General features: G+C 36.3%; 1 protein-coding gene across 1 annotated transcript in view; it reads right to left on the bottom strand.

The window, feature by feature from the left end:
• Positions 1-1551: 1551 nt before the first annotated feature.
• The window catches only part of RCOR1 (REST corepressor 1), a 125047-nt gene continuing 108783 nt past the window's right edge, over positions 1552-17815 (bottom strand). The window contains exons 9-12 of the mRNA XM_027849230.1: positions 15193-15270; positions 14916-14973; positions 12172-12401; positions 1552-6494 (exon numbers count right to left, since the gene is read on the bottom strand). Of these exons, the coding sequence (XP_027705031.1) occupies positions 6453-6494; positions 12172-12401; positions 14916-14973; positions 15193-15270 (408 nt within the window). The 3' untranslated portion in view covers positions 1552-6452. The remainder of the gene's footprint in view (positions 6495-12171; positions 12402-14915; positions 14974-15192; positions 15271-17815) is intronic.

Below are 17815 nucleotides of genomic sequence, written 5' to 3'. Positions count from 1 at the left end.
AAAGTGATACAAGCAGCTATACTCAGATTAATTACAATGACCAATCTTGGAACTAGTTGTAGAATGAAGACATCAATAAAACTTTTTTAAGCTATTGCCTCTGTTGTGCTCTTAAAGCATGACAAAGTTCACCTCAGGAGAGCTAAGTCAGGATTAGTGTCAGTGGCACCAATGTGTAATCAAGAAGCAAACTTTGTTCATAATGACATGTCACATTTTCCCCCTCTTGTACCCTACTCTCTATCCACTTCCATACTCTCGTCTATAAACACAAAATCTTTAAGATAGGGTGTACAAGCTATCTCAAAAGTCTGAGTAGTTTTAAGCTTTGTCAATTTTAGAAGTGTAAATGTGACAAACAAATTTGAAAAAATTTATGAAATGTATTAAAAATTTGAGTTTGTTTAAATTTTTCTTATACTTAGTTTTTAATCTTAACAAGATGGGGTACCCTATCATTACGTATGAATTTCTGGTTGAAACAATCTCAGGCCAATAATTTGGAAAAGGAAGTCTTCTTGCTTGGTTACCTTATCTCCATTATACATTTTTTCGTGGGGTCATGTAGGCATCCAAAACTTGCTCTTGAGATGTTCTTAATAAAACTTAATAAAAGGATCTGTACTGTGAAACTTGGACTCAGTCAAAAGGCTGCACCCAAGGGCCTAGAAAATCACATGTAGTCTTGAGGTCCCAGGTTCACCACTGCACTAGAGCAATATTATAACAATAATAATAATATATTAATACCATAAGATGGTAGCTAGCAATATTTTAAGGAATTTCTTTTGGGGGGGGTGGCTAGGCAATGGGGTTAAGAGACTTGCCCAGGGTCACATAGCTAGTGTTATGTGTCTGATGCCGGATTTGAACTCGGGTCCTCCTGAGTCCATGGCTCTAACCACTGTGCCACCTAGCTGCCCCCAGTTATCAATATTTTAAAAACAAATAACCTCCCCAATTTTTAAATAAGTTTGTAGCATTTATACTTAAGTAATTAAATCTTAAAACTACACCAAAACTTTTGGGACATCCTGTATGTATAGATCTATTTACACATATACACATTAAGTATGCATCTAATTACAAAGTTGTCTCTTATATTTTATAATGTTTTCATATACATTGTAACATAGCACCAATAAAGCCTTTCAATTCACATATGAAGTTACCTAGACTCCTAAAGCTCAAATGAGAAGGAATCCACTTCTCATCAGTCCAGTGATCATAGCTACAATGGGTACCCATTTGACCACCAATGCAACAAATTATTTGGGCTGACATTATCTGTAGACACTGCTTCCTCTGGTGAGATTATAAAAAGTCAGGGAAACAACGGCAGATCACCATAACTCCAACCTTTAGCTTTAGTGCTGTAAGGTTCCACGAGTTGGATAAGCCTTTGCCCCAAATTTTAGTATTCTTGGGTTCAGGAGTGGCTAGGTGGCTGTCACAACTTTATTTATTTATTTTAATTTTTTAGGCAAGTGGGGTTAAGTGACTTGCCCCGGGTCACACAGCTAGTAAGTGTCAAGTGTCTAGTCTGAGGCCAGATTTGAACTCAGGTCCTCCTGACTTCAGGGCCGGTGCTCTATCCACTGTACCACCTAGCCGCCCCATACGACTTTAGACCTTATTTATCCTTTCTTGCTTGCTGTTATTAGACACTTGCCATCTGTGGTAAACCTCTGACTGTTCTTTCTTTGCCTAACCTTGGAAAAAAGAAAAACAGGTAGCTAAGCTAACGTGGACTCCTTAAACAGCCACAACCCAGTTCATATCAACATGTGGGTCACCAAGAATCAGTTTCAAAATGCTACCAGGTACCTTACTTGTCCATCTGAAATATGGGATTAATGTAGACTAACCCAAGGCAATAACTATGCTCAAGCGCCTATTTCACAGTTTGAGGCTCAACAAACATTCTGATTAAAAGGTAAAAAAGGGGAAGATCAGTGAGGCCCCTGATGAAGAGCCTGTGACACTTGTTGACTCTTCAGTTAGCTCTTCATGAAACTGAATGTAAGAAGTAAGCAGTTTAGTTTGAAAGGAGGGCCATGGACCTAATGGCTGGATAAAGAGAGATTTTCTTCCTGATCAAATGCCCCTAAAGAAACTTTAGAAATAAATGTGCATGCAGGTAGAACCCAAACAAATTTGATTTCTTTATCTCAGGAATGCATTAAGAATGAACACAAGAGGGTAGGGCCAGCTAATTTCCAGGGATGATGTTTTTAGATAAACTACATCCTTGATAATACCAAGACTAAATACAGGAACAGATAAGAACAGTTTAGAACATTTCATTTGGAGGGAGAGGTGGTTTTACTCCATGTTTTATTACATACATGGCTTGAAAAGGTTTTATTTGATATCAGCAAACATTGCAAATCATAGAAAAAACTGAATTATGCAGAATTTCACAAATGAATTTTTCAATCTCTACTAAAATTTCATTTACAATAAAATGATAATCAGAAAAACAGAAGTTACCTTTTATCTTTCAATGGCTTAGCAAGTTTGATGCTATGAACATTCACCACAATAAATGTGCTGAATAATAAAAAACAGGCCCAAGAGACGTTAAAATATTACTTACAACAGCATTATTACAACATACTTTAAAAATTCCAACGTGTAATTTATCACTTCAAAAGCTATACAGCATTTCCATTATATTTCCAAACTTAACCTTATACATCTTTTAAAATCTTGAAAAACTTTTTAAGCTGTCTAAAAGCACTTAACAAAATTGATAAAATCTACATAATGGAATAATACTATACAATCCAGTATAAATTTTCATCTTCAGAGAATATGACTGTAAACACTCATTATTATACAACATGCATAGACTATACTGACCTTCCTTCTTCTGAACTGTTACTGCAATTGTGCTTCACGATCAACAGAAAAAGCTCCACAAATCCAGGGAGTGGCTGAAAGATTGTAGGCAATTAGGCCTCTGCATCAGAGATCATCAGCATCATCAGACTAGCTAAAAACTACCTCAAGGGATTAATTTTGTTTTAAAAGCTTGAATCCTAGGTCATTCATCAATAGACTTTAAAACAGGGGAAAGTAAGAGGCTCTTTATTTCTGGTTGGCGCCGTATGTAGGGCCTTGGCTCAATTGAGGAGTCCATGGCTGCCCTGGGCTCACCTAGCAGTGGCCCAGTGATCTGTAATGCACTGTTTGGCTCATATTTGGTGTGCAATTATACCAACAGTATATCAGATATTTAGAAAGACAAATAAAGGGCACAGTTTAAATTTAAAGTGACGATGAATATATTTAAGTGGTATAGGTAAGAGAACTTTTTAAAGGACATTTTAAAAACTAGTTTGAACATCATGGTTAGAGATTTAAAACCCAATGACCTTCTGTAGATTAGAGGCTTACGTGACCATTAAAGGATCCTCTGGGTTGAAAACTTTTACAAATAACTATCAGGAAATCAGTTTCTTTATTGGTGTGAACTTATCAAGACACAACACAGTGCTTGTGTTATATATACTACCTATGGCTCCTGTGGACTAGAGCATACACTGTAATTGTCCACAACTGCTCAACTATTAAGCACAACTGAGGCATAGTCATTTCCTTGGTTAAGAGAGCTATATTACAAAATTGATCACTGTGTTTCAGGAACAGTTAACACAATATTCAAGTAACGAGGTGTTTAAATGGTTAAGTGGAAAAAAAACTTTACCTAGTACTTTACACACCTATGAAAAATTAAATAAAACAAACGTAATTTGCTTATGCATATGTAATACACTTTATATCTCTGAGGGATTCTAAACTAAAAGTTAAACTATCATTTGCTTTAATGATACTATATTTTGCACAATAACTTATAATTAGGAAAAATAAATTCCCAGTTCCACAAAAATTTATATAATTATGACATTCACATTGATAATTTTTAAGAAAACAAAATTTAAGTGAACACTACATCTTCTGCAGTTATCATTGCAGACTTTCACACGTCTCAATGCCACCATTTGATGCATATAATTCTTGATCCATTAAAAGAGGTCTTAATATAAATAAGACCAAACTGCTTAGCTTTTAAAGCTAAGTGATTTCTTATATTTAAAACATCATTGCAAAGACAGTGTAATGAAAATCAAAGGTAAAAATACAGTGCTATCTTATGTATATAGCTACAATGGCAGCAGTCAAGCAAAGATGGGTCACTTATTTTTTCCCTCTTTCTATCAAATGAAAATTATATGCTATTTATTATCCCTTAGGGAGTGTGCCAAAACTTAGCTGCTAGGAAACATGAATGGTAGCTTGATGGGACTGGAGCCTAATTCACTAAAGATTAAAGATTATTGACCTGTTTGCCATTCTAAATTACAAGCAATAGCATCTGGCTTCCAAAGCACTGCCATAAGGGACTATTTCTTAATCAGAATATTTGTGGTAGGAGAAATGAGTTTTTTGGCAAGGCCAAGAGGGCTCCTGCAGCAAAAGCTCCTGATGTGCTGACATTAGCATAGAGAAAGCATGTGTTGTTGCTTTGGAAAGATGTGCAAAACTGTCCCTCAATTCTTCTCCCCGACACCTTCCCTGCCAAGTCCCCAATTCAGCAGCAGGCTGGCTGCTTTTAAAAAAGGTAATTATTCTAGTATTGTTCTATTCCCACTATCATCATGCAAGAGCAACCAGTTGCTGCCCCTCTCATCTTTCCTCCTCTGATTTTCTCAATAGGTTCCATTAAGCAACATACAGACCTTGTTGAGGTACAAAAAGGAAAAGAAAATGTTCTCTTTCTCCTGACTTCCGTACTTGAGTACTCTTTCTCCAGAAGCATTTCTAAAAATCTACAGTTCCCAGATAACCCTCTCCGAGGCAGAGGATCAATTAGCTTAAAAAGCAAGGTGCAGAGAGGGACTTAAAACACACGTCCAATTTTAATTGCATATTTTAAGTTCTTAAGAAGGATGTTGTACCTTAAAGCATCTGGCAAGCATTTTTTTGTTTTTGGTATTGAAAACAGAGAGCAGAAATCAAACTTGATGATGCTAGGAAAAAGTTAATTATACCTAGAATTTAACACGGATCTGAATCTGTGGCTTGCTAGTCTGCTCCTCCCCCACCTTTGCATACACAAGTTAAAAAAAATCTGTTCTCCAAATCTTAGAGCCTTGGTCAGACATGTTTTAGTAGTCCAACCAAAAGGCATTATCATGCTACCTTGGAATATGCTTCTTTTTATCATAGTCTTGTTAGATCAAAAAGCTGACCAACCATTTCTACACTCTACCCTTTGACCCATTTGTATTTTTGTTATCAAACGTTCGTGCATAGGTAACACAAAGCGGGTTGTGATCGAGAGGCAAGTTGTACAAAGAAGAAAGGGAAGTGCAGTGAGCTTTCATGAAGCAGTCACCAACCATTCGACCACTCATAAGTATGGAGAAATTCTAAACCTGTGCTCCTGTCAGGATCTATGGCAAGCACACTTGTGCTTGCCACCCCTCATATAAATACAATGATCTTTGGCAAGCAGCAAGCTTTAAGGAAAGAAGATGACATTGAAGCATAATGATAATATGGATGCCAAATGTGAAAGGCACCAATTCCAAATGGATGAGCACCAGATAAAGTTGTTTGGATTCAATCTCTAGGGGGTACTGAGAAAGGTAGGGAGTACAGTGTAGGGGAAGGTGTGCCTGACCAGGGTTACAATGCAAAATGACGAGTGTGGTGGCACTTTACTCAACCAAACCTTGAAACTACTGTAACCCAGGCTGGTCTGTTCACTACTAGTGAGTTTTCCACCAAGACAGATTATTAGGGGTTGGCTTAAGAGAGACACCTGCCATTAAACCATTATGATCTGATAATTATAAACCATCATTAGGACCTAAGTTGAGGAGACCATGAATGGCATTGGAATGCTGAGCACTAAAAAGTCACGATGCAGTTTACAAACATAGACTATGTTTTCAGAGGAAGCATGATGTCTGGGTGGTCAGTCAACTCAAAAATGAATAGGAGGCTCTTCCTGGAAAGCTAAGAGTGTCACTATTACAATTATAATACGCACAAAGCAAAGATTACAGGCAATACAGAGTTAGACCTTCTGAGCTGACTCTTCTCCCCCTTCTACTCCCTGCCGATTACTTTGAGGCTGTTGGGAGTACTTATGGAGACAGTTCAAAAACAAACCCACAAGCTATGTGGGATGTGGTGATGTCCCCCAGCATTCAGGCAGGTACCGACGAAACAAAAAGCAAACTGGGAAGTGGAGGCAACGCAGAGGAATGAGCAAAGAATTAAGGCAGTTGCAGCACAGGACTGGAAGTGTTTGCCTTTTTTGGTAATAGCTGCTTGTCCACATAGGTATGATGCAGATGGCTGTCTGAGGTTCGGTAATACCTGATATCTTGGATTAACAGTAGTTAACGCAAATTATTCTAAGCTACTCGAGTCTTTCATGAAGCAGATGCATATCTGACGTCAAGAACAGAAGTGGCCTGTAGAAGAGGAGAAAATCAAGTATTAGACAAAACAACTAATTGGGCATCAATGGAAGAGAAGCAGCACAGTAGAGTCAGGAAACCAAGGTTCCCAGATCACTGTACAACCTTGGATAATAGCAATAAAGCTAATAATAATAGCTGATACATACAACCCTACTATTAAGGTTTATAAAAAGGTTTTACATATGTTTACTTGATTTTATTACAACAACTTTGTGAGATAGGTGCTACCTTACTGATGAGGAAACTGAGGCTAAAAGAGATTTAGCAACTTGTTCATGGGTCATACAACTAGTAATATCTGAATAATATGAGAAAGATACTTTAAAGTAAACCACTGGCCTATAAATTCTGATCTGCTTCAAATTATTAACAACTTATTTGAAATATCACAAACCTTTTCTAGTTAAGTCAAGCGATTCTAAGCTGATTGTATGAAAAAGTTACTCATTTTCACAAACCTCCTTTGCCTCTAATTACAAGTCATCCTAAATTTTCTTTTATTTCCTGTAAATATTAAAAGGGAAAAACAATGGATAGAGAATTAGAGACCTTGGTACTTATCTTGCTTCTGCTTCCAACTGCCAAGTCCCCTTCTGTCTTAGGGCTTCATGTAGCTGCACTAGACCTCAGAGATGACCTGCTCAGTCTAATGTCTTAAATTTACAAATGAGAAAACTGAGGCACAGAGTGGGAAAATGACTTGCCCAAGTTCATACAGGCATCAAAAAGTAAAGCCAAGATATGAACACAGGTCCTTAGTCTAAATCAAGTGCCTTCTTCTACTATATTGAACCTGTCCAGCCACAAATGAGAGATTTGGACTAGGTAGTTTCTAAGATCCCCCCTCCTAAGTGACACTATTGTTTCTGCTCCTTAACTATGGAAAAGGCATGGTGGTATATGATTAGGAGCTCAACAAGAAGTCAAACATTTGGATTTCAGGAGATTTAAAACCTTTACTTTACCACCTCTTCTGTATTAGGCTAGAGACCCAGGGATCAATCAGTTCCTTCTGAACTATGAAGGAAAATGGCTTTTTAATTAAAACTGGGACTGATCCATTGTTCATCGCTTGGACAATTCTAAAAACAGACTGTATAATAGACTTTTCCTTCCTCCTATGCTACTCTACTATTGACAGCCCTAGCATGTTGTACCCAAAGCAATGAATTGTGTTGTCTACGCCTACCAAAGGCAAAGGGCAGCCATGATAAGGTGAAATTCTTTGTCTTTCACTTCCCTTTTGAAGTGGTTTTTTTCCAGGAGGTGGAAATCTGAAAGCCTCAAATCTCTTTCCTTTGCCCTGACCCTGGAAAGGCCCAAAATGGCATCAGAACATAGGGACTGAAATAGTTGAGTAATTTTGTTATGTAAATTAATGCAAAAGTAGAAAAACTGAGGGGAATTATTAGTATAATTAGAAAAGGAAAACCATCTTCATTTTTTAGTGATGTAAGGGATAAGGATTTATCAAAAAGATAAAAAATCTATTTAAAAATCAAATAAAATGCATAATTACTGCAACCAGGTAAATGAAGACAACATTGTCTTCAACAAATGGCCAAAAATAAAACAAACATTGGTTAAAAAAAAAAAAAAAAAAAAAAAGAAAAGAAAAGAAAAGAAATTATTAGTATTAAAAAATATTCCTCAACAAAATAAACCATAAAAGCAAAACTGCTGCAGGGAAAGGGGGGTGCTATATTTTGTGGGTTATCTTGGGAATCTGGGTTAATCTTCTGTGACAAAACCAAATTTATCAATTTTTTTTTTAAAGAAAAGGAAAAGATATTACCAGTAATTCCCATATGAACTTAGAAAGATGAGATCAAATGTTCAATACTATCATCCTACTCTCTACAGGAGCATTTTTAACCAAGTACAAGTTAGTGAACAATGAGGAAAAACAAATCTGCTAAATAAATCTAACTTGTTGAAATAATACCATCATTTTGTATTTGTTTAGTATTTTGCTTTCAGTTAGACTATTTGATTATCACAATAATTCTTGAAGCAGGGCATACAGGGATTATCGTCCACTTAATACAGATGAAGAAACTGAGGCCTAAAAGACATAATTTCTACAATCTGGACAAGTTTACACAGCTATAAATTAGCCCTGCTAGTCCAAAGCTAGTACTCTACTCCATTACATAGATTCAAATAAATTATTTGGAATCATTTGATGTTTGGAAAAGCCAAGCCAATGAAAGATAAGACAGGTTAAAACTACAACTCCCTGGCTCCCTACCTACCTGTGGAATGGAGGCAAAACTAGTCTTCTGGAGCAAGATAACACTGGGAGTGGAAAGAAGAAATATGATATGATAAAGAATACACAACAGTGGACAATAAGTAACCTGGGTTCTAATTCTAGTTTTACCATTAAGTAGTTGTATGAATTGAACCAACGTAAACTTTTCTTATCTGTAAAATGCCATGATTGGACTAGATTATTTCAAAGGCATTAACATACTATTATATCCAATAATAATTTACATTGATCCTTTAAGGCAGATTATATAAATATAATTTCTACTTGAGGAAACTGATATTAAGTGTTAGCTTAGAGATGATCTTATGACACCCATGTTCAGGACTCATTCTATTATATATCATATTGCCTTTGTGGTAGAAAGAACACTAAATCAGGAGTAAGAAAACCTAAGTTTAAGGGGCACTGATCCTGTCAGTTACTATTTGTATGAGCTTAGACAAGTCACTTAACCTTTGAACTTTGGTTTCTTCTTCTATAAAATAAAGCTAGTATCTGTCCATTAAGTGGTCGGATGCATTTTCTTAACATATATATATATATATATATATATATATATATATATATATATAGGTTTTACTCTCAAACTATATTAATTTTATAATCAAGCTTACCCTTCCCTACCTCCATAGGAACTGTGAGGAAAACCAATATGAAATTATGAAAAATTCATAACTATAAAAGCACTATATAAATGTAAGTTATTAAGACAATTCTCATTTTATATAAGTGTACCGTTCCACATACCTTTACATAAAGCAATTTTTACGTAATGTGAATTTGCTCGTCGGGGGCTGCACTATGGGGTTAGCAGGGGGAGGGCTGCCACATGGTTCAAGGACACAAGGGCTGGGAACAGACATATGTTACCAGAAGACAAAGGGACAAAACATAGATACTAAAGGGGGCCCAAAAGGGGGTCGGACAAGTGGATGGGTACAGCAGGATAAAGTTCTCTCTCAGAGCCAGAGGTCTCAAGCCAAGCCCCTGATCTGGTGCTGGTAGTCTCTCTGCTTCTCTTCTTCTTGTTTCACTTGGAGGGTTTTTTTTTTTTTTGGTGGGAGGAAAAAGGTAGAAGGCCATAGAGCACCAAGCACAGGGGCAAGAACAGAGAGAGAACCCGGTACTGTACAGTAAAGTTAACACAGGTATTTTTTTTTGGAATACAGATTTCTTTCAGAATTTTTACATAAAATTGAATTTGTATAATGCAAATTTATATAAAATGAGAATTGTGTGTATAATAATTTAAGGTTTTCACTTTTTCCTATTCCCAACATCCTTATTGACAACATACTTCATCCTTATCCAAGAAACCCTGATAGTGAAAGTCATCAGGTGATGGGGAAAAAAAAAAAGCTATGGCCTTTCTCAGGGAAATCAGTTAATGGTGATAATCAGCAAACTCTGGTCTAGATAAAATCATTGCTTCCCACTCACTAAAGTGACTAGGGCTAATACTCACCTAAGGGAAGTGTCCTCTTTTATATTTAAGGTTGAGATACAAATCACAAGGAAGGAACTCTTTTCAACTCTTTAAGAAACTGAAGTCTTAACATAAATGCTATTATTGTTATAGTTTATATAACACTTCAAAGTTTACTAAGTGGGCTTGACATACATTATTTCATTGGATCCTGACAACCGCCAAAGAAAAGAGGTTAATAAACATTTATTAAGCTCTTACTGCTTGCCAGGCATTATGCTAAGTAAGCACTTTACAAACATTATCTTATTTGACTCAACAACCCTGTGAGTTAGTTGTTATTATGATCCTCATTTTACAGTTGAGCAAACTGAGGCAGCCATAGGTTAGGTAATTTGCCAGGGTCAGTCATATTTGAATTCAGGTCTTCCAGACTCTAAGCCAGAAGTTCCCAAACTTATTTGACCCACTGTCCCCTTTAAAAAAAAAAAAAAAAATTACTCAGTGCCCCTTGGAAATCTACTTTCTTTAATGGTTAAACCCTTTAACTTTTTTTTTTAAGTTTGCATCATTTAAAAAAAATTAAAAATTTTTTAAATGATGCATCTTAAATTTAATAATTTATTGTAAATTTATGGTTTTTTTCCTGCATTGAAATTTTGATGATGTAATATTGTGTCATGTAACCATATGGTATCATAAACAAGTTATTATACTCATATTCCTGCCAATGTATGCTGGACTTCTCAACAATGTGAGACACGCACTCCTGACAACACTTGCTTGTTAAGACCTGTCAGTGGACTTGATCACCGATTGGTTATAACTTGCATTTTGTGTGTTTATTTGGAAAATAATGTAATCACTACTACTTTAACTTGGTTACACAATAGATGAAACATGTGTGAAAGGTTTTTCAAAATTTTCTTCTTGTCTTTCTTTATGCTTCCACAGCCCCCTTATTTTTATTCAATGCCCCCAAATTGCACCTGAGGTTACTATTGTGCCCCTCTCCCCCATCATTCCAGCACTCCTTCCAGGGTGTGGCATTGCCCCCTTTGGGAACCTCTGCCCAGTGCTCTATCCACTGTACTACCTCACTGTCTCAAGGTGTCAGGGAGAGGAGTGAGTAAAAACAGTGTTGATATAAACGGAAGGGTTGAAGGTCATAATGAGGGCAACTAACGGGTTTAAGAAGATTAGAGAGGAACAATTCAAGTTTTATGTTTTGTCTCACATATACCATTTTCCAGAAACATAGAGAGGGTAAATATTTGTTGCTAATAAACAGGGAGACCACTCTAATGAGTAGATGACAATGACTTAATACTGCTCACAATAACATGATGAATAATTTAATCTCTGAGCTGTGATTTCCTCATCTATTAAAATAACTTTTGCTGCCATATACACATCTAGTTCTGTTTTGTCTTCAGGCCTGGGTGTAGAAGGACCACTGAGGTCATTGCAAGGTCACTGCTATTTCACTCTGGGTTTAGGGAAGGAATCTCCCTCTCCCACCCCCAGCTGCTATGAGGAAATCAACCAATTAATAAACCTTAGAAGTAGAATAAAAGTGCTTACTACATAAAAGGCACTACAAGCCTGATAGAAATGTGTGACCTACACTAACTGGAAGAGCTGAAAGATGATCAAAAACTGCCACAGAATCTACACTGCATATTATTTACACATAGGTGATCAAAAATTGATTGAAAGATATATAAAGTAGAAATACTCTTTCGATAGTATGTACAAGATGTCAAATGACTGATACACCTAATTCACATGGTAATAAGGAAAGTACTTTGCAACTCTCAAAGCACTATATAAAAATGCAAGATGCTATTAGTTTCATTGTAATTGAAGGATAAAAATATCTCTACTGTCAAAATCACAAAAAATTAGAAACTGACTTGAACATTTGTTGCCAATGAAAAGAGCTAGATTTTAGGCTATAGATTTACCTCCTCCTCTTCTTCAGGTATTTTAATGGGATTATCTGAGGACTTTATAGGTTTCTGGGTACTGGTTCCATTGGTTTCTTCTTTGCCATGTTCTGCCTCCCATTCCTGTAAGACTTCGTCTATGTTGAAGCGGCGTCGGTAATTTACAAAAAAGTTTTTCACTTGTACCACTGATTTGTTTCCAATGACATCTGAGATTGCCTGAAAATCTCGGCCATATTTCCTGATTGCTAAAGAATTAAAAAGTCATTTTATTTAGTGCCAAAGAAAAATAATACTCTGTATCCCACCCACCCCCAACAGAGAATGTATGATACCAAGAAAAAACCCTTACCAAGAGTGGAGGAAATTGCTTCCTCCACTTTATTTACTTTGCATATTATTGTACATGACCCACTGAAATGTGGCAATTGGATTCTTGAAGGCTAGACAAACTCTGGCAAGTTCTAAGAAGTGGAAATGGCTTTGAATACGGAGATGGACTACCTGTCACCCAAGAATAAATCTAAAGTTTAGGGAGGATCATAAGCAGAAGGTTGGTAACCAACTGATAACTTCTGCCACAACTCACCAAAGATACAGAAGAATTATGATTTGATTCAATGGAATGAGTGCCCACACTGATGAAAGCATAAATTTCTTTGGTTTTAAAATATCATTAGATAGATGAAAACTTGAAAGGTAGTGGGCCTATCAAGTACTCTATGCTGGTTACAAAAAACAGACAGTGCCAGATTTATAAATTAGAGCACAGTGTGGACTTAAATCAACCAGGAGAATGGCTTTCATACTATCTAATTGTTCATAAGATAAATGAAAGACCACCACAAGAGGGCTTAAATTTGGCAAATACTTATTAAGTACTTACAATATATGAGGAGTATTGTTGGCACTGGACATAAGGAAAAAAATAAAATCAAAATAGCTTATGCCCTCAAGAAGCTTACTAAAATTGCTAAGGAATAACGGATGGGAGTTGTGAAACAGAAAAAATGCACATTTTAAATAAAAACAAGGTAGAATGAGGAGTCATATACATGCATATAGATACTTAATCCCAGAGGGGCTAATGAAACCATCAAAACAAAGTATATAAGGAAAAAACAAATCAAGGACAAAGTTTTAGGCTATGTCTACGCTTAGGAGATAGCCTCTGGATAATGACATAGATCTGGTCAGAAAGGCAAGGGTAAAACCAGAAAAGTGTGGTATCAATGAAACCAAAGGAGGAAGGCTTATATCAAAACTAGATGGAGGAACAGGAGGGAGAAGGGGTTTGCAGTGCTTAATAGTGCCAAAAGTGGCAAAGGAAAGCTACTAAGAACAGACTAGTGATTTAGCACAGAATCAATACTAGTAACTTTCAAAGAAACAATTTCAGAGGAGAAGAGGGATTGTCAAAAACAAGGTTATAAATGTCTGAGAAACGAAAAAATTGGTAATTAAGTGGAGACAGTAAACAGACTTTTCCCAGGAGTTTCACAATTAAAGGGCCAAGAAATACAATAGCCCGAGGGGATGCCAAGGCCAGGATCAGGGGAGGAGAGAAAGGGAGAAATTTCCAGAAGGAATCTTAGGCAGGAGTAGTGTGGATGGCTTTAGCAAGGAAAAGGGTGACCTTTCCCTCAACAGAAGGGCCACAATTTTCCTAATAAAGTAGGAAGCTAAGTCCTAAGCCAAAGGGAAAGGGTGATATATAAGGGCTTAAGAAGAGAGGAAGTAATTTGGAAGAATAAATGTAGGAAGCACAACAGAGTTTATATTAAGGCAAAATATTAATGGCAAAAGGACAAGGTGACAAGGAATAAAGGTAGACAGTTAAGACTGAATGGAGAAACTTAGGCCAGAACATGAGTGATAGATTGAGAACACAAGAAAGAATAAGATGATTGAGGACACAGTAAATATGAAGAAAAAATTTAAGGGGGGTGATTGAAAGACAAGAAGTTAATATTAGAGAAAGTATCACTAACTCTGTGGGTAGCTGAAATGAAACGATGGTAGTTAAGGAGACTGGCGAACTGGGAGGCCAGGGTATTTGAGAGGCATTAAACATACACTGAAACTCAAATTTTAAGACAAGGGCTAGATTAGACTCAGACACTGAAATTCTCGAGAAAAGACAGTGTCCAGGATACCAGGATATAGTAATAAAAAAAAAATGTCTGGTATAGAGAGACACAGTGAAACTTCAAAGGAAAGGACAGCGAACATTGGTGTCAGGAGGGTTATATTTTCAAGCTTTGCTGCTTACTATCCCTGTGAAGCAAAATAACTGCTTTGGGCATAAGTTTCCTCATTTGTAAACTGAAGTAGTTGCCTAGATAGTCTCTAAGATCCATTCCAGTCCTATAGCTATGATTATTTGATGTTATCAGTCTGGTGGTATATTGGGGTGGGGGGAAAGGGGACATGTGTCTACTGGAAGGACACATAAAAAGCATACCCTATACTGCAGAGGTCTATCAGGGATGGAATATCTTCTGGAGAGAGACAAGTTTCTATGAATTTAAGCTGAAGACAGGTAGGTAGGTACTCAATATACACAAATCCCAAATTTAATCTCAGTTCAAAAGCTCCAAAATCAGTGGTGATGTCAGATCTATTTTCTTTTTGGATTTTGTCACTGGTCTGAAGATCCACAAGTAAATTAGTAGTTCTAATACCTATGTAGTCAGACTAATGTTATTAAATCAACTTGGAAACATTGCAAAGCAAAAGAAAAAATATAACTCCTTTCATACCTTGTACAGCAAGAAGCTGTTCTTCCGTGGTCCAACGTGCATTAAACTTCTGAATAACCTAAATGTCATCAGAATAACTCATTATTAGCCCATTTATACTTAGAACTCTATGAGAGATGAACTGTTTTCATTTTCCTATTCAATTCAAGATCCTAAAATATTGGAATGTTAGACTTATCCTACCTCCCTCCCCCAAACTGATGACCAGGAATAATAGACTAAATAGCAAACATGACAAAGTTATTGAGAAAAAAAGATACAGTATGAACAGTTTTACCTCTGGAAGTCTATATTGTTCTATTCCACCATCAAGTCTTTCTTTGAGAGCACTGTTTGTCTGTTTAATATTCTGAATCTGGAAGCAGAAAAAACTCTTTTTTTTAAATGAACAAAAAAATATAATAGCAGCTCACATTTTGTAGAACACCAGTGCTGCCTCATATTACTACAAATTAGAAAATATAAGTAGCTACAGATTAACTGAGGCTTAGCAAGATTAAATGACTTGATCAAGACAATACAACTATTCATTTACATTGCCAAGACTTGAATCCAATACTCCTAAGTCTGGGTGCTCTTTCCCATATACATTTTTTTAAAATAAAGGGCTAGTTAAAAAAGATTTTTAAAATTATGTTCACATTAGCAAATCTCTCAAATTTGTCTCAATAACTATGTGGGACTCTAATAGCATTATAAAAAAAAAGAAAACAAAACAAAAAATACTAACAAGGACTGCCTTTCACAAACTGTGCAAGTAGACTAATGGCCTGGTGTCATTACACATGTCTGTAGTCCTTGCTGCTGGGTAGGTTAAGGGTTCAATAAGGCTACTGCTTGACTGGCAATAGGGCTAAAACTGCTCAGGTTTCTGCACTAAGTCTGGCACTAACTTGATGAGACCCTGGAAGCAGAGGGCCAACAGGCTGCCAAAGGTGGGACACAATGGCACAGATCAGAAAAACGAGAGGTAAAGCTTCTGTACCAAATATAAGCAAAAATATGTCAGTATGCCCATGGAGTTATGCCACCAATATTACTGATTTTGCATAGTTCAAAGAAAATGGCCATGACCAAAAGGAGAAATTAAACAAGAAGCAAAACAAAATATAATTCCATCTGCAGTGGGAAAACTCAGGTAACTGCACTTAGTTCTAACATTTTTATCAATTTGCACATATGAAGATTAGGTGAAATTTATTAAATTTGCAGATGAAATGAAATTGGATTATATAGCTGACAATGAAAAAATAGTCAATATTCAAAAAGATTTTAACTGATTAGTGGTATGACAGCTATCCTTCAAGTTTGTGAAGGGCTCTCATTCAGAAAAGAGATTAGGCTTTTTCTACTTGGAGGAGCACAAAATTCAGAGTAATGTTTAGTAGTTGGAGAGAGGCAAATTTAAGCCTGATTTAAGGAAAATCTTCCTAATAATCAGAACAATCCAAAGATGAAATGGTCTTGCTAAAAGGTAGTGGAGTCATTATTGTGCTCTAAGAAATATTAAGCAGGATGATTTCAGAAAAAATCTGGAAAGACTTACATGAACTGACACAAAGTCAAGTGAACAGAAGCAAGAAAACATTGTACACAGTAACAGTAATATTGTTAGATGAAGAACTATGAATGACTTGGCTATTCTCAGCAATATAACGATCCAAGACAATCCCAAAGGACTAATGATGAAGTATACTATCCACTTCCAGACAAAGAATTGATAATTGTTTGAATGTAGCCTGAAGCATGCTATTTTTCACTTTCTTTCATTCTTTTTCTTTTGAGTCTTCTTGTAAAAAATGACTAATACAGAAATGTTTTACATGATTGCGTATGTATAACCTACATGTGATTGCTTACCATCTCAGGGAAGGGGAAGGGGAGAAAGAGAAGGAAGAATAGAATTTGGAATTAAAAACTTAATCAAATATATTAAATTAAAAAAGGGTAGCGGAGTCCCATTCTTTGGAAGCCTTCAAGCAAAGATGCTACTGAGTAGATCCCTTCTCAGGTTTGTATTGGACTAAATGGCCTTTACTGAGATTACTTTCATGCTAAAATTTGATCTACGTAAGATACTTACGAAGAAAGAGCCAAACACTGACTGATGGACAGTTAGTTGTGTTATGAAGCAGTCCAGCTATACAAGATTTAAATTTGGAGTTACAAAAGAAAATAATGTTGTTCATAGCCTTTCACCCAACAATTCTACTAAGCACATACCCAAAGCAAGTCAAAGAGAGAGCAAAGGCAGTGGACAGAGTGCTAGGAATGGAGTCAAGGAAGACTTATCTTCTCAAGTTCAAATCTGGTGGGAGGAGAGAAGGAGAGACTGGCTGTGTGACCTTGGGCAAGTCATTTAATCCTGTTTACCTCAGTTTCCTCCTCTGTAAAATGAACTGGAGAAGGAAATGGCAAACCACTCCAATATCTTTGCCAAAAAAACCCCAAATGGGGTCACAAAGAGTTGGACATAATTGAAAATGACCAAATAACAACAAATTATGGTATGAGAAAGTAATGGCATATGATGATACAGTAAGAAAGGATACAAAGAATTCAAAAACATTGGAAGATTTGTACGGGAAGATGCATAATGAAAGAAGTAGAATCAAGAAAATAATACACGGCTAGAATGTAAATGAAAATCACTAAAAGAAGTTCAGCTCTGAGTAACTGAAAGATGAGTTCTAGAAATGAGATATTCTCCATTCTCACCATAGGAAAGTTGAGTGTCTATTACGGACAGAATATTGAATAGATTGCCAGACAAGGTATCCATACTGTATGTTTTTACTGAATTTTTTTCTTTGCCACAAAAAAGTTGGATAAAACTTTGAGTTCAAACTCTCTGCTTTTTCTTCCCTACCCCACTTATTGAGAAGGCAATCAACCTCACT

This window comes from Vombatus ursinus, unplaced genomic scaffold, assembly GCF_900497805.2.
Source record: "Vombatus ursinus unplaced genomic scaffold, bare-nosed wombat genome assembly UNPS02007284.1, whole genome shotgun sequence".
Taxonomy (NCBI): Eukaryota; Metazoa; Chordata; class Mammalia; order Diprotodontia; family Vombatidae; genus Vombatus; species Vombatus ursinus.
Note: the sequence above shows the minus strand (reverse complement) of the source record. Positions and strands in the feature narration are given on the sequence as shown.